This window comes from Salvelinus fontinalis, chromosome 9 (assembly GCF_029448725.1).
Source record: "Salvelinus fontinalis isolate EN_2023a chromosome 9, ASM2944872v1, whole genome shotgun sequence".
In the NCBI taxonomy this organism is placed as follows: Eukaryota; Metazoa; Chordata; class Actinopteri; order Salmoniformes; family Salmonidae; genus Salvelinus; species Salvelinus fontinalis.
In genome coordinates this window covers 33,111,622-33,127,636 of record NC_074673.1, presented here as the reverse complement: position 1 = coordinate 33,127,636, position 16,015 = coordinate 33,111,622, and the positions used below count along the sequence as shown (strand labels likewise).

Sequence of the window (16,015 nt, the reverse complement as noted above, 5' to 3'; positions counted from 1 at the left end):
GGGTTTGATGGGGCTGCTTCAGGTGAGAGCAAAGGACTGACTGAGCCTGGTAAACCGAGTATGGTATAGAGAAGGCCCAGCCATTTTAATTTTAACCCAGATTTAATTTTCACACCACCTGGGATACTAATCACTATAACAAATGTTATAGTATGCTGTACGAGCAGAAAGTTACACAGGTAGAGAGGCTACAGTCCGTACAGTCCATTGTCACTTGACTATCAGTATAACGTAGAGAAATTACTGAGACTTGAGTGAGCTGCACAGTCTGTAGTTAAAAATAATTGGAGTACAATGAACGATGCTAATAATAAATAATTTATTAATGGGATAGAAATGTAAATTATTCAATAAATTATATTATTTTGTAAGTGCTTCACAACAAGAACAAGGAAAACATTTGTACTTGAAAAACTGGACAGCTCCCACTTAGAGCAAATCTAAATGTACAGAATAAACACAAACAGGCTATGTAACTTATTGGAGTACAAAACTGTCCAACGCCTGTAAAATAACTGTAGGGAAGAAACATTCTGGGCAGGTCATTCACATCTTAACCGGATATGAAAATAATAAAGGAATTAACAGGAAGTACAGTATTATTGATGAACATGTTGTCATCTAATCATCAAGAGTGCTTTTGATTATCTCTGCTCTTTTCTGCTACGTTGTCATCCACAGACACACAACACAAAAACATGACTAGGTTTGGACAGGGAACATCATTATTGTGCGTGACTCAGGGAAGAATACACAAGATGCACACGTCCAACTCAAACTTTTCTGCAATCTCCCATGGACATGGATGGATGACTTACATGAACATTTGAGTTAGACACAAACATCTCAAGTTAGGATTCAGCCCTTGAATTCTAGGATTTCAAGAGTTTTGGCAAAGCTAATAAACTGCATTTACGAATAAGCCCATGTGCAGACTTCAAATCTAAATGGAAAAGTATGTAGTGTAGAATGGAGGGTGAAGTGTATCTATTTTGTAGTGTTTTTCACGTGTATATGCCTGTTAGAGGATGGCGTGCAACTCTGAATTAGTCCTCCTGCTTCTTGAGGAAGAACTGCAGTGCCGAGTCCCACTGGTCTCTAGGAAAGCGGTTGGATAGCTCACAGTAATCCAGCAGCTGAGACACTTTGTCTGCATGGTGACAAAGCAAAGGAATAAAAGATAATTATAATGTGTCTGAAGGAGAAGCTTCAGGATTCTTCACTAATGTTAAAGAATTTGATCAATTGATTAAAATAGTCCCAATGAAATCATGTATGTATTTTAAATATTTCAATTGCAAAATTGTAAAGTATTACTTTATGGTCAACTTTCTTAATAAATATACGTGGACTATACTCATGCACAACTACGCTAACATTTTTTATCTACCTGCTTGTTGCGTTCTGTTGTCTGGATGGTTCTCGCTTGAGGCACAGTCCTGGAGGAAATAAAATAGGAACGTGTCAGTGATCCACAGCATTAAGACAAGAGTACAGGTGGAGGCCAGACACCATTCTCCACCATCTGTGAATAAATGGAAGAGTGTGTGGTTCATCTTATCCACCAAAAGATAACTCATCAGGCTTGAAACTAACCAAACTCAGATACTAACAGATAACTTGAACTTAAAAAACAAGCTTTTCAATACATTTTGCAATGATGTCATTGATCTTGCTTTGTAGTATACTCCTCTGGTAAACACACACATTATTGAAGCATGTAAAGATGTCACAATGTACTCAAAATGTTTTAATCAGAACCATATCCGTAATACTATTAGCATTGCAAAAGCACTAGTTTTAGCTTAATCTCAGGTTAATTGTAAAATAAATAATGACATAAGGCAGGAGACACTATATATCACCTTCTATAGTGCGAGCTAATCTTAGTGTAAATAATAGTATTAGCTGGGCGGTGAGAGGGGAGGAGACAGCTTGTTTACCGGAGGCTAAACCCCTGGCAGGTAAATCCACTGAGGAAGCCATCCATCTGTGTTGGTGATAAACATTCACCGGAAGGCGACAGACATGAAAACAGAAAGACTGACTAAAGAACTGTGGGTCTGTTATTTATTTGAAAAGCGTCGCCAAAACATGTGTACGCGTCTGTGTTACCTGTATGAAGGTGGCCAGCAGCACACAGCTCATCTCCTGTTGCAGGATGACCTTGTTCTGGGGGTTGTTGTAGCAGGCTGAGATGAGTGAGGGGAAGAGCACTTTGATGAGGCGCGGGTGGCTGAAGTACTGGAAGGGCAGCTGACACAGTTTCTGCAGCACACTGGGCTGGCGGCCAGACTGCACTATCACCTGGAACACACACACAGAGTAGGGCCAGTCAACCAGTCAGTCAGCGGCAGTGCCAACCGTAAACTACCACCCTGCACACACCTCCCACCTGTAAATCTGCTACTAAAGCATCACACAAACACCCATTAGGAGGACAACTGGAGGGCACAGCCTCCCACCACACAATTACGGGCTAAAAAACACAATGGGATGTTGTTGTTCTTCCTTTGAACCGCAAGTACAGTGCCTTCAGAAACTATTCATACACCTTGACTTATTCCAAATTTTGTGTTACAGCCGGAATTCAATTTATTTATTTTCTTCTCAACCATCTACACACAATAATGACAAAGGGAAAACATGTTTGTAAAATGTTTGCACATTAAATTAAACACATAAATCTAATTTACATAAGTATTCACACCCGAGTCAAAACTTTGTAGAAACAACTGGATTGTGTAACATTTGCCCATGATTCTTTTCAAAAATTTAAAGCTCTGTCAAATGGTTGTTGATCATTGCTAGATAACCATTTTCAGGTCTTGCCATAGATTTTCAAGTAGATTTAAGTCAAAACTGTAACTCGGCCACTCAGGAACATACAATGTCTTCTTGGTAAGCAACTCCGTGTTTAGATTTGGCCTTGTGTTTTAGGTTATTGTCCTGCTGAAAGGTGAATTCATCTCCCAGTGTCTGGTGGAAAGCAGCCTGAACCAGGTTTTCCTCTAGGATTTTGCTTGTGCTTAGCTCCATTCCGTTTATTTTTTATCCTGAAAACCTCCCCAGTCCTTAACGATTACAATCGTACCCATAACATGATGCAGCCACCACTATGCTTGAAAATATGGAGTGGTACTCAGTGATGTGTTATATTGGATTTGCCCCAAACACAACAATTTGTATTCAGGACAAAAAGTTAATTGTTTCGCTACATTTTTTAACCAGGTTTGTTGCAAACAGGATACATGTTTTGAAATATTTATATCTAACTCTGTCAATTAGGTTAGTATTTTGGAGTAACTACAATGTGGTTGATCAATCCTCAGTTTTTTCCTATCACAGCCATTAAACTCAAACTGTTTTAAAGCCACCATTGGCCTCATGGTGAAATCCCTGAGCGATTTCCTTCCTCTTCAGCAACTGAGTTAGGAAGGACGCCTGTATATTTGTAGTGACTGGGTGTATTGATACACCATCTAAAGTGTAATTAACTTCGCCATGCTCAAAGGGATATTCAATGTCTACTTTTTATTTTTACCCATCTGCCAATAGGTGCACTTCTTTGCAAGGCATTGGAAAACCTCCCTGGTCTTTGTGGTTGAATCTATTTTTTGAAATTCACTGCTTGACTGGACCTTGCAGATAATTCTATGTGTGGGGTACAGAGATGAGGTAGTCATTCAAAAATCATGTTAAACACTATTGCTTATTAGGCTTGCCTAACTTATTAAGGCTTGCCATAACAAAAGGGGTTGAATACTTATTCACTCAAGACATTAAAGCTTTTAATTAATTAGTAAAAATGTATAGAAACATAATTCCAATGACATTAGGGTGTATTGTGTGTAGACCAGTGACAATAAATCTGTTTAATCAATTTTTAAATCAGGCTGTAACAACAAAATGTGGAAAAAGTGAATACTTTCTGAAGGCACTGTAATTGCTGAGCTGTTGTTAAATGAAGGCAATGAGAAATATTAAATGTGAAAAATCTTCTGAATGAGAAAGATCTTGACTTCATTATCAAAAGATACAGGCTTTTATGTTTTACCAGGTTATAGTTGTCTCCAATTGTGCGAGTGTCATTGGGATATTGAACAGCAGACTATATTCCTGGGTGTGTGCTCTGTGCAGTTGAGGTTGAAAGGGCATGCACAGTGCAGGGGTAGGGGGAAGGGTGAGCAGACCTCCACTGTAGCCTTGCCACCACCACTTTAAGAAATGAGCAATACCATTACTGGAGTTCTCACCTGGCTGACATCCTGCTCCCCTTTACCAGAGCCCGTCAATCACACTATTACATCCGGACCACCAATATTAAAACCAAATCCCTCCCAGCCTAGTTTGATTAGAGGGGGACTGGTCCAAAGGAATTGGTCCTGGCCTAATGCTCAGGGCATCTTCCCAGAGCCTGGGAAGGCAAACCGGGGGGGTCACCAGAGTAAATCCTGGCTGGAAAAACACCCCACTGCTTTACAGGTACAGAGACCCGGGCTGGGGCTTAACTGAAATAGGAACCAGAAGGGCAGGGTGAGGTCTCTTGGCCACAGTGACATAAATTAAGAGGATTTACAAGATTCAGAGAATACACTAACAATACTCTTCCAATGCATTCTCTCTTTGATAATGCACTTTAAGGTTTAAGGGTAGGATAAACAAAACCATAATTCACTGCTTTTATCATTTCAAGCTGAAGCTCCTCAAAGCTGTGTTCTACAGCAGCGTTCAAACGGGCCACGGGAGATGCCTCTTCCTATTAACGTCTGTTTAAAGATTCTTTACTGACCAGCTGAAACAAACCACTGAAGAACCTTTTTAGGGGAGTTAATGCTCCCCTGGCACTCAACTAAAGCAAATTCTCAATGAGAGAGATTAATTCACAAACATGCAGGTTCACTAGGAGGATACTGAAACACCCTGTATTTTCACATTGTCATGTAATGTTCTCACCAAAGGAATGTCTCGAGCTCCACCATAGCTTGTCCACTGACCAGAGGAAGATCTGGTTGTTTTCAAAATGGAGCTGCTTATTTTCAGTATAGGAGCGAAAGTTGCAGGATTTATGTGCTAAGTTAACAAGATTCTAGATCAGCGAATCAATCGTTACCGTTGCAACACTGCCCGAGGAGGAACTGGCAGAGAGAAAGGTCATACATTTGATTATGAGATCCCAGGTAAAGGAATCTTTCATCAGAACATTGAAAAACACACAAACACTGCAGACTAACAATTTGTTGTTGCAGGGCCAGCTGCTGGACGTCATAATCCAGAGCCTTTATAGGTCTCAGATATTCAGAAGCCAGTATCTGTGTTGGGGCCGATGCTCTAAGGAGACTCAACCCACAAATCATACTCCTTCTACTACACAGCGTTCCAACTTCCGCTACCTAAACACATTGTCCACCCTCAAGTGCACGCTGCAGGTAGACATAAAACAAAGCCAACTGGCAGCCACAGACCAGAGGTCACTTAATCCTAGAGAAACCAAGTCTACAGCCAACTTTCCACGCCTCTCCAGGCGAAGAGCAATAGCAGTGCTCCAAACAGGGATAAGGCCTCCGCCCAGTCTCTCCTTGCCCACTGGAAGTATCTATTCAAACCCTGACATCATAAAAGGACCAGCAAGCGTCTGAAGCCATGAATCAGGCCTCAGTTTAACACAGACCTGTAAAGCTCAAGTGCCTGGTAGCTCTGGTGTGTCTTAACTACAGAGACCTGGCTTTTCAAACAGGCCTGCTCTTTTACGACACTCCATTACATAATCACCTTGCTGTACACCGACAACAAAGAGTGTGTAAAGTTAATGTTCTGAAACACAAACAAAACCTCAGGAATGCCCAAGTTGAAGCGGAAACCAAGCTGAACAGTTCAATGCTGTACATATGTCAGTGTAGAATTGAGAACACGCATCACACTGGCAAAAAAAAGGCCATGCAAAAACTAAGGTTAGTTTGCTAGATTTTACAACTTTTAAAGATCCAAAGCAATTACATTTACATTTACATTTAAGTCATTTAGCAGACGCTCTTATCCAGAGCGACTTACAAATTGGTGCATTCACCTTATGATATCCAGTGGAACAACCACTTTACAATAGTGCATCTAACTCTTTTAAGGGGGGGGGGGGGGTTAGAAGGATTACTTTATCCTATCCTAGGTATTCCTTAAAGAGGTGGGGTTTCAGGTGTCTCCGGAAGGTGGTGATTGACTCCGCTGACCTGGCGTCGTGAGGGAGTTTGTTCCACCATTGGGGTGCCAGAGCAGCGAACAGTTTTGACTGGGCTGAGCGGGAACTGTACTTCCTCAGAGGTAGGGAGGCGAGCAGGCCAGAGGTGGATGAACGCAGTGCCCTTGTTTGGGTGTAGGGCCTGATCAGAGCCTGAAGGTACGGAGGTGCCGTTCCCCTCACAGCTCCATAGGCAAGCACCATGGTCTTGTAGCGGATGCGAGCTTCAACTGGAAGCCAGTGGAGAGAGCGGAGGAGCGGGGTGACGTGAGAGAACTTGGGAAAGTTGAACACCAGACGGGCTGCGGCGTTCTGGATGAGTTGTAGTGGTTTAATGGCACAGGCAGGGAGCCCAGCCAACAGCGAGTTGCAGTAATCCAGACGGGAGATGACAAGTGCCTGGATTAGGACCTGCGCCGCTTCCTGCGTGAGGCAGGGTCGTACTCTGCGAATGTTGTAGAGCATGAACCTACAGGAACGGGTCACCGCCTTGATGTTAGTTGAGAACGACAGGGTGTTGTCCAGGATCACGCCAAGGTTCTTAGCACTCTGGGAGGAGGACACAATGGAGTTGTCAACCGTGATGGCGAGATCATGGAACGGGCAGTCCTTCCCCGGGATCATGTACTGTAATTCCAGAATAAACTACATCCAGCATATCTTTGATTTGCGACACCCTCAACACATAGGGAGACCATCGTGGATGAGTGGACAGTGGCAGAGTCTATTCTGCATGCTGTCTAGACAGGCCCAGACACCTAAACTAGAGGAACCAGGAAATGTCAGCCTTAGAACAGGGCCACAAATCTGAAGCTCTGGCGCACAACACAAACCAGACCTTCTCCCAAGCCTTCCTCTACACACTGAAGTTACCCTAATGAAGGAACTGCCCTACTGATAAGAGAGGTAGGCAGATGACATCAGAGGATACTGAGAGAGTCTTTTCAGGAAGGGAAGTTAATGCTGAAAGGGCCTTTTAACAACTACCTACCTACCACCCACCCACAGCTGATGGAAGACGTGCACTGAATGCTACGTAAATCATCTACTGACAATCAGATGACATGGACAAGAAGAGAAGATCCCACCCTCGCTTTTAAGAGACAGGCCAAGAGTATCCATCTCCTCTAAACCACAAAAAACATGGTATTTGCCAAATAACCTGTAATTATTCTAGATTCATCTGCCAACTGACATTGTTAACTTACTCTCGATCAGGGTTCCCCAACTGGTGGCCTGTGGGCAGAATTTGGCCCGTAGGTGATTCCCCCCCCCCCCCCTCTTATTTTTTGGGGACAAAAAAAGACTGTAGAAACACCAGCAAATTAATTCCAAGTGATTCTAATTTTGGAAATATTTTACAAACTATTCTGATGCATAACAGAGAGGTATATGTGATTGTATACATATGTAAGTAAGGTTTGAAATGATTGTTTTAGTCAATTATCTTTGTTTGGGCTTCTTGCAGTCAATTTGCAGTCTACAAATTATTTGTAATTATGTTCCGGCCCTCTGATCACCTGAAGTTAGTTAAACCTGGACTCACCCAAGATGCGTGTAAATCATCTACAAAGCTAACAATCAGGCCCTCTCCTGCCAGTCACCAGTCTGTGTGTTTACTCTGGTGTATAGTAAGAGACAGTGTGCATTGGGCTGGCTCCCATGGTCTGCATGAGCCACACTTCCCCCTGGAGGCATGGAGCATTTGGTTTCTTGGCAGTAATGGACTACTGAAGGGACGGTTTCAACATGTGTTTATCATGGATTACAGGCCCAGAGCTGAGAGTGGGGCTGGGGCCTGCAGGGCAGAGGAAACACCCTTGTACAGAATGGGAAGGACAGGGACTTGCCTGGCTGCAGATAACATTGATGTGTGGGATGTCAGTCTGGGAAGGGGCCTACCGCAGTTCACAAGCCGCAAATGTTCTATTTTACACTAGCCTTTATAATGAACTGAAATACTGCATCTGAGTAGTAGATGCATTGCAAGTGTCAGGATGAAATAGTGTAAATTTAAGTCGATTTAGTGACATTTTATTAACCTATTCAGAAATGTCCATAGTCTGGAAGCGGTCATGAAATGGGATACATTTGCATACCTTTGCATGAGTCTGCTTGTGCGTACGTGTGTGGCCATTTTCCATGAATGAGAGAAAGTTTTTCTTAAGACCTCAAAGCCAGGTGTCTAGGTTAAGATGTCAACAGCTTACAGCCATCATTTACTGTTCCCACATTTCAAAGAAGCTCGAGATCACCACCATGAATGATTCACAAATGAATCACTGAAGGTTGGGAAGAAAAAGATGAGCTTAAATATCCGCTCAAGAGCCAAGCAACATGGCAGTTAAAAACATTTCATTTAGTCCTCTTTAGTGTCTGTCTATGGGTTCTCCCAAAATACAATGAAAACATATGGCTACATGGCTCTGTGAGCTAAAACACACTTGAAGACACACAAGGCTACATATGTCACTCTCCCAATGGCTTTATGTGTGACAGGCTGAGTTATTCATACCCTCGGAGGAGGGAGAATCTCTCTCTCTACAAAGTCCTTCTTCAAAGTTCTGCGTTTTATGAGCAGCATTATTTCTAGTGCACACATATAAACAAAGGCTGGTGTGCCTGTCCGCCGACAGTGAATCAGCAGTCTGTGTGACCGCACGGGTTGCGGGTCGGCCTGTTTTTGTGCTCTACCAATGCTTACATAAGCCTGAGAAAAGCTAAAACTACGGCAAATATTTCCCTCTACTCCATCCATCCTGCTCTGCTCCGAGCCCACAACACATGGACACATTCCAGGAACAGTGCCACTGGCCAGGATCAGCTCTGTGGAGGTCACCAAGGATCACTTTTTATGTTTCCTCACATTTTCTCAACAGGGTTCTCCCACCTATCAAAATCTACAATAAACAATAAAAGAAATACTGCTAACAAGTCCTAAATGCTGATTTCACTCTTTGGGATGACTTTGGAGCAGATATAGAAAAAGGCATCATATGACCGTCCTACATTTTTTAGCAGCTTGTGCCCTGAATGGAAGTCACAGGTTAAAAACTCCATTAGGGCATTTCAAATTAGCAAAGTGCGCTGGTCATAAATTAATATGCAAAAGGATGCTACTCCCAGGTTAACTTTACTGTGCAAGTACAAAGCCCAATCATCTGTCACCCCCCTAATTCAATCGTCAGTCCTCATTCAATTATCCAATATAATATGCAAATACATCCAAAAATGGCATAAAAATGCTAATTACGTACATCAGAATAATTAAATTGGATAGGAGCAGTGGAGAGAGTTGAACTGCCATAAAGTGGAGGCAGATTCTTTAATTAGGACTAAAAGATCTTGGAAATTAGAATCTGTAATCTGCCTATAAATTGCTGCGTGGTTGACTGCGCCTGTGAAGACAAAGACCTTGTAGCAGAGGTTTGAGTCTCAAAGCTCGACTGCTGGCACTGAGGGTCAGGCTTCACAACTAATGCCCGGCCAGTGGCCTAGGGTGGTCTAGCGGTCAAGATCGCTGCCTCCGGTCACATGTAGAGCTTATTAGCCAAAGTCACAAAATGGCACTTGATCCAGACAGATCTTTATTTTTGATATATTTGTTTCTATTTTATTTTTGAATGTATGCATTAATTATACAATCAATTGGACTTTTTTTTTTACCAATCTAACTCCAAAATAATTGATTTGAATGGTAAATCTCTAGTCTATTGATAAACTGGGTAAATCAAGATGTAACCTCGGCCTATTCACAAGACAGGTGAATGCATATTCAATGGGAGTGGAGAGTGTGCGTGCATTGAGTTATTGAGCTTGTTTTGGCTAATTTCATGGGGCCACAGATGAAAACCAATTTCAGACTTATTGTACTGATCAACAACCTGCTCCTGTTCAGTAGAGTGTGTATCCCTGCCTGTCACGGGGGAGACTGGGGTTCAATTCTCGGACGGGGAGTAAAGACTGCTTTATAAGGCATATCTAGGGTGTACAATGTAGCTAAGTCCACAAAGCGGAAAATACGCTTCACGCTTTCTGATATGATTTCCAGCCCGTGGAGTTTCAGCTTTAGGGCTCCTGAGTGGCGCAGCAGTCTAAGGCACTTCATCTCAGTGCTAGAGGCGTCACTACAGACACCGTGGTCCGATTCCAGGCTGTATCACAACCGGCCATGATTGGGAGTCCCATAGGGTGGCGCACAATTGCCCAAGCATCGTCTGGGTTTGGCCGGTGTAGACCGTCATTGTAAATAATAATTTGTTCTTAACTGACTTGCCTAGTTAAATAAATGTTACATTTAAATTGAAAAAACGTTTGAAGAAGCAATCTATTTATTTTTAAGTGTGCACTGTCTCTAAGACCCATGACATCATTCACACACACAATCAGTTCGAGGCTTGAGCAAAGATGCTATTGACTGGGAGAGATGTGAGGCGGGGGAGAGGAAGTGAATTAATAATGTTTTTGGGGAAAATCAGCTTTGAAATCAGCAATATTTTGCGTTATGGTTTGCATATCATTACAAACAAGGTACTAGGGAAGTGAATTGATGTTAATGCTAGATTCTCATTCTCAGTGGGGCGGCAGGTAGTCTAGTGGTTCGAGCGTTGGACTAGTAATGGAAAGGTTGCTAGATCGAATCCCCGAGCTGACAAGGTAAAAATATGTAATTCTGCCCCTGAACAAGGCAGTTCCTAGGCAGTCATTGTAAATAAGAATTTGTTCTTAACTGACTTGTCTAGTTAAATAAATTGAAAAATGTGTAGAATAGCATGAGTTTAGCTATAAAACTGCACATTTTTCTCTCTGCCCCATGGCAATATGTGTAGAATTGCAGGAAATCGGCTTTAAAACAGCAACATTTTCTCTTAGCCTAATGGCAAAATGTGTAAAATAGCACGAGATTAGCTCTTAAACAAATGTGTCTCTATGCCCAATGGCAAAATGTGTAACATTTTAGGAAGTCCGCTGTACTATTATTTGTTTTAGGGGGGAAGGCTAGAGCTAGCAACATGTAAGTGGAACAGGCACGGTGCTCTGGTGCTATAAGGGGACATGGGCTGCGCTGATAGACTTTAGTAGATGACGTGAGACACATTTGACAGATGTACTGAGAAAAAAAATTCTCGTGCCGAAAAGCTTTTAATGTTCTAGTATCGAAAAATTACTGAAGTTTCGGTCTACCGTGCAACACTAGTAACCTTAACGCCAGGCCAAGACCCACAAAGCCAAGCACATTACACTAGAGAAACCTGGCTGCTCCACTGGGACAGAACAATGGACCCCGTAACTCTGAGGGACAATAGACAGCCCAACAGCACAGAGGTGGCAACGCAGGAATCGTTAAAGAGGTGGCAACGCAGGAATCGTTAAAGAGGTGGCAACGCAGGAATCGTTAAAGAGGTGGCAACGCAGGAATCGTTAAAGAGGTGGCAACGCAGGAATCGTTTAAGAGGTGGCAACGCAGGAATCGTTTAAGAGGTGGCAACGCAGGAATCGTTTAAGAGGTGGCAACGCAGGAATCGTTTAAGAGGTGGCAACGCAGGAATCGTTAAAGAGGTGGCAACGCAGGAATCGTTTAAGAGGTGGCAACGCAGGAATCGTTTAAGAGGTGGCAACGCAGGAATTGTTTAAGAGGTGGCAACGCAGGAATCGTTTAAGAGGTGGCAACGCAGGAATCGTTTAAGAGGTGGCAACGCAGGAATCGTTTAAGAGGTGGCAACGCAGGAATCGTTAAAGAGGTGGCAACGCAGGAATAGTTAAAGAGGTGGCTCTTGTTTCTTTTTAATGAATCACAAAAAACAACACCCTCTCTTCATCTAATGATACGTTATCAGAAGCATATAAAGGAAACAGAAGTATCATCATATGGAAAGACGGTTGCTACAGGGCCACACTGACTTCATCTTGACAAACCAATTGTCATTCATCTCATATTTCTGAAACAGAACAGACATGTGAAATGAACACTTGTCCAAAAGCGATCCATGGTGAAAACTAAACAAATAGCATAAACACTAAAGCGGACAAACAAAGCTCATGAAAAGAAACACACTTGACTTTACTACATACAGTGAGTTCCAAAATGATTGGGATAGTGACACTTTTGTTTTGGCTCTGTACTCCAGCACTTTGGGATTTTAGGGGACTAAAAGTAATGCAGTTTCATTTTGGAGCAACTAACTGTAAACAATAGAATGTTTCTGAACACCTACATTATTATAAATGTTACCCTAATTACAGATAATCCTGAATGAATTGTAAAAAATTATGAGTGAGAAAGTTAGAGGCATAAATATCATATCCCCCAAAAATGCTAACCTCCCTGTTATTGTAATGGTGAGAGGTTAGCATGTCTTGGGTGTATGATTTTTGTGCATCTAACCTACTCACTCATTATTCACAATTCATTCAGTATTATCTGTCATCATAGTAGTATCCATATTAACTTCTCTAGGGTAGGGGGTAGCATTCACACGTTTGGATGAAAAGCATACCCAAATTCAACTGCCAGCTACTCATCCCCAGAAGATAAGATATGCATATTGTTAGTAGATTTGGATAGAAAACACTGAAGTTTCTAAAACTGTTTGAATCATGTCTGCGAGTATAACAGAACTTATTTAGCAGGCGAAACCCTGAGGACAAACCATTCAGATGTTGTTGTTTTTTTGAGGTCACTCTTTTCAATGAGGTTTCATTGGGAAAACAGATTTCTAAGCGACCTGCTTGCAGTTCCCACGGCTTCCACTGGATGTCAACAGTCCTGAGAAATTGGTTGAGGTTATTCCTTTGTGTAATGAAGAAGTACGGCCATCTTGAAGTCCAGTCACTTGACGTGTCCGGTTTGTTAGAGGCGCGAGACCAGAAAGCATGCTACAGTTGGTTTTAATCCTGTATTGAACACAGATCCCGTCTTCAATTGTATTGATTATTAACGTAAAAAAATACCTAAAGTTGTATTACAAAAGTAGTTTGAAATTTTTTGGCAAAGTTTACAGGTAACCTATTTTGTCGTCACGTTTGATCAAGTTGGAACTTGTGTTTTTCTGGATCAAACGCGCCAAATAAATGGACATTTTGGATATATATAGACGGAATTAATCGAACAAAAGGACCATTTGTGATGTTTATGGGACATATTGGAGTGCCAACAACAGAAGCTCGTCAAAGGTAAGGCATGAATTATATTTTTATTTCTGCGTTTTGTGTCACGCCTGCAGGGTTGAAAAATGCATATCTCTCTTTGTTTACAATGGTGCTATCCTCAGATAATAGCATCGTATGCTTTCGCCGAAAAGCCTATTTGAATTCTGACATGTTGGCTGGATTCACAACCAGTGTAGCTTTAATTTGGTATCTTTCATGTGTGATTTAATGAAAGTTTGATTTTATAGTAATTTTCATAGTAATTAATTTTAATTTGGCGCTCTGCATTTTCTCAGGCTTTTTGCCAAGTGAGACAGTAGCGTCCCGTCTAAACTCAGATTTTTTTATATAAATATGAACTTTACCGAACTGTATGTATTGTGTAACATGAAGTCCTATGAGTGTCATTGATGAAGATCAAAGGTTAGTGATTCATTTCATCTCTATTTCTGCTTTTTGTTACTGTTCTCTTTGGCTGGAAAAATGGCTGTCTTTTTCTGTGACTTGGCTCATACCTAACATAATCGTTTGGTGTGCTTTCGTCGTAAAACCTTTTTGAATTCGGACACTTTGGCTGGATTTACAACAAGTGTATCTTTAAAATTGTGTAAAATACTTGTATGTTTGAGGAATTTAAAGTATGGGATTTCTGTTGTTTTGAATTTGGCACCCTGTAGTTTCACTGGCTGTTGTCGAGGTGGGACGCTACCGTCCCACATACCCTAGAGAAGTTCATCTAGAAGTGTTTAGAAACATATTATACTCTTATTTACAATAAAAGGGACTCCAAAATGACACAATACATTACTTACCATTGAATTCTATTGGGCACAAAATAATCTGAAACACAACCAAAACAAACAGCACGGAACAGGTTTGTAGAGTCACAAACTTGATGTAGTCTTTTGCGAGCTATGAATGAGGCCAAATACTTAACTTTTCACTACTTTAATACACAAAAGCGAATTTTCCCCAATACCTTAGGTCCCCTAAAATGGGGGTATTATGTACAAAAAGAGCTGTAATTTGACAGTCTGAACTTCAACATCATAGTCATTGTATCATTCCAAATCTAAAGTGCTGGAGTACAGAGCTAAAACTACCCAAAAAGTGTCACTGTCCCAAAACTTTTGGAGCTCACTGTAGTTTAGCATAGTTGTGTATGTTAAAACCTTTACCTGGTTGTCAGGGTGGTTAACGGTGAAGTAGCCCACACAGATAAGGACTTCATGCAGCAGCTCTTCAGAGGAGTGCTGAGAGCAGTACCACAGCAGGGAGCTCACTATGTGGCGGAAGGCAAGGGACAGCCCCTCGGCACCTAGAACAGTCTGAGACAGCACAGAAACATCAGCAGCAATTAAACATCACTGAGAAACCACAAACACAAAGCAGACACTAGCTAGCGAGAGACATTCACTAAAACTAACTGGATAAATGAACAACAATAGTGCTAAAAAGTAGAGAAATCAACACTATGCTGTTAATATACGAGAAGCTGGATTTGCTGAATTAAAAGAGAGGAGAGGGATGTGTGTGCTTTAGCGGCTACAGACTGGTTGATTTTGTGTACAGAGACTCTGCTAGGGGGTCTCTCCCCAGCCCCAATACCAGGGGGTCCTACCAGAGGGACCCCAATCCCCTTGCAGATGAGATGCTATCAGTGGTCCACAGACAGTATTTATTAAACATGTCAGTTTGACTGAGCACCACAGGGTCAGCACAGAAACAAACCACTGGAATCAGGTTGGGGTGTATGGATGAGGATTGGACTGGGGACTGTGGGAGAGGAGGGGGTAAACAGTCTCCTAAACAACAGGACTTACCTGAGAGGCCCAATCCTGCTATCAGACCTGAGTCTCACTCCTGTCTACACACTAAATATAACACTCTGCATACTGTAGACATAACCATCTCCCCCCAATGTAATCAGTCTTAGGACCTGGGAAGAACAGTAAGACAAACTGACCCTATATTGTGTCTGTCTATATTGTGACTGTCAGTGAATGAATGCAAAGACTGAATATAATGTGTTTTGATGGGCACCAAAAAAGTTGATGATTAAATGCTATGAATATTATACATTTACTTCAAAATAGACTAACATATGTGCAAAGGAACTCATCACTAGCAGTCTCCTTTCCAGTTTGAAATCCCTCTTGCCACCCTATTTGGTAGCTGATTCTGGAGCCTAGCAAAATGGCCAATGAGAAGAGGGAGCAGCTCAGCATCCACTGTAGTGCTTATTAGTCAGCACTGGTGTGGGGTAATGTGAACCACAAGGTGAAAACAACTCACAGGCCACAAATAATCATTATTTAAAATGTTCATAAAAATGGTACTGAAACACTGACTTCCCGCTGTTTTGAATAGCCTGAGCATGGCGGAGCCGAGGGAGTGGCCTCTGTGTTAATTACCCACAGACATTAAAATAATTAATAACTTTCTAGCTTTCTCCCTCACACCTTTCTGTTTATGTGCTACCAGAGAACAGTGAAGCTGTCATCCTCTTTTCATCACAGCTGATAATGTATGGCCCTGGCTACAGCACTAATCACTCAGGTCCATCCGCACTACTGACCCACTGGGCTCCTTTGAACCTCAGCAGGTGACCCCAGGTCACGGGACAGGCGTGTT

General features: G+C 42.0%; 1 protein-coding gene across 4 annotated transcripts in view; it reads right to left on the bottom strand.

Moving 5' to 3' along the window:
- Nucleotides 1–305: 305 nt before the first annotated feature.
- The window catches only part of LOC129862456 (S phase cyclin A-associated protein in the endoplasmic reticulum-like), a 128,429-nt gene continuing 112,719 nt past the window's right edge, over nucleotides 306–16,015 (bottom strand). For all 4 annotated transcript variants that reach the window (XM_055934150.1, XM_055934153.1, XM_055934151.1 and 1 more), the window contains 4 exons: nucleotides 14,560–14,709; nucleotides 2,116–2,307; nucleotides 1,391–1,439; nucleotides 306–1,150 (listed from right to left, as the gene is read on the bottom strand). In XM_055934150.1, the coding sequence (XP_055790125.1) occupies nucleotides 1,047–1,150; nucleotides 1,391–1,439; nucleotides 2,116–2,307; nucleotides 14,560–14,709 (495 nt within the window). In that variant the 3' untranslated portion in view covers nucleotides 306–1,046. The remainder of the gene's footprint in view (nucleotides 1,151–1,390; nucleotides 1,440–2,115; nucleotides 2,308–14,559; nucleotides 14,710–16,015) is intronic.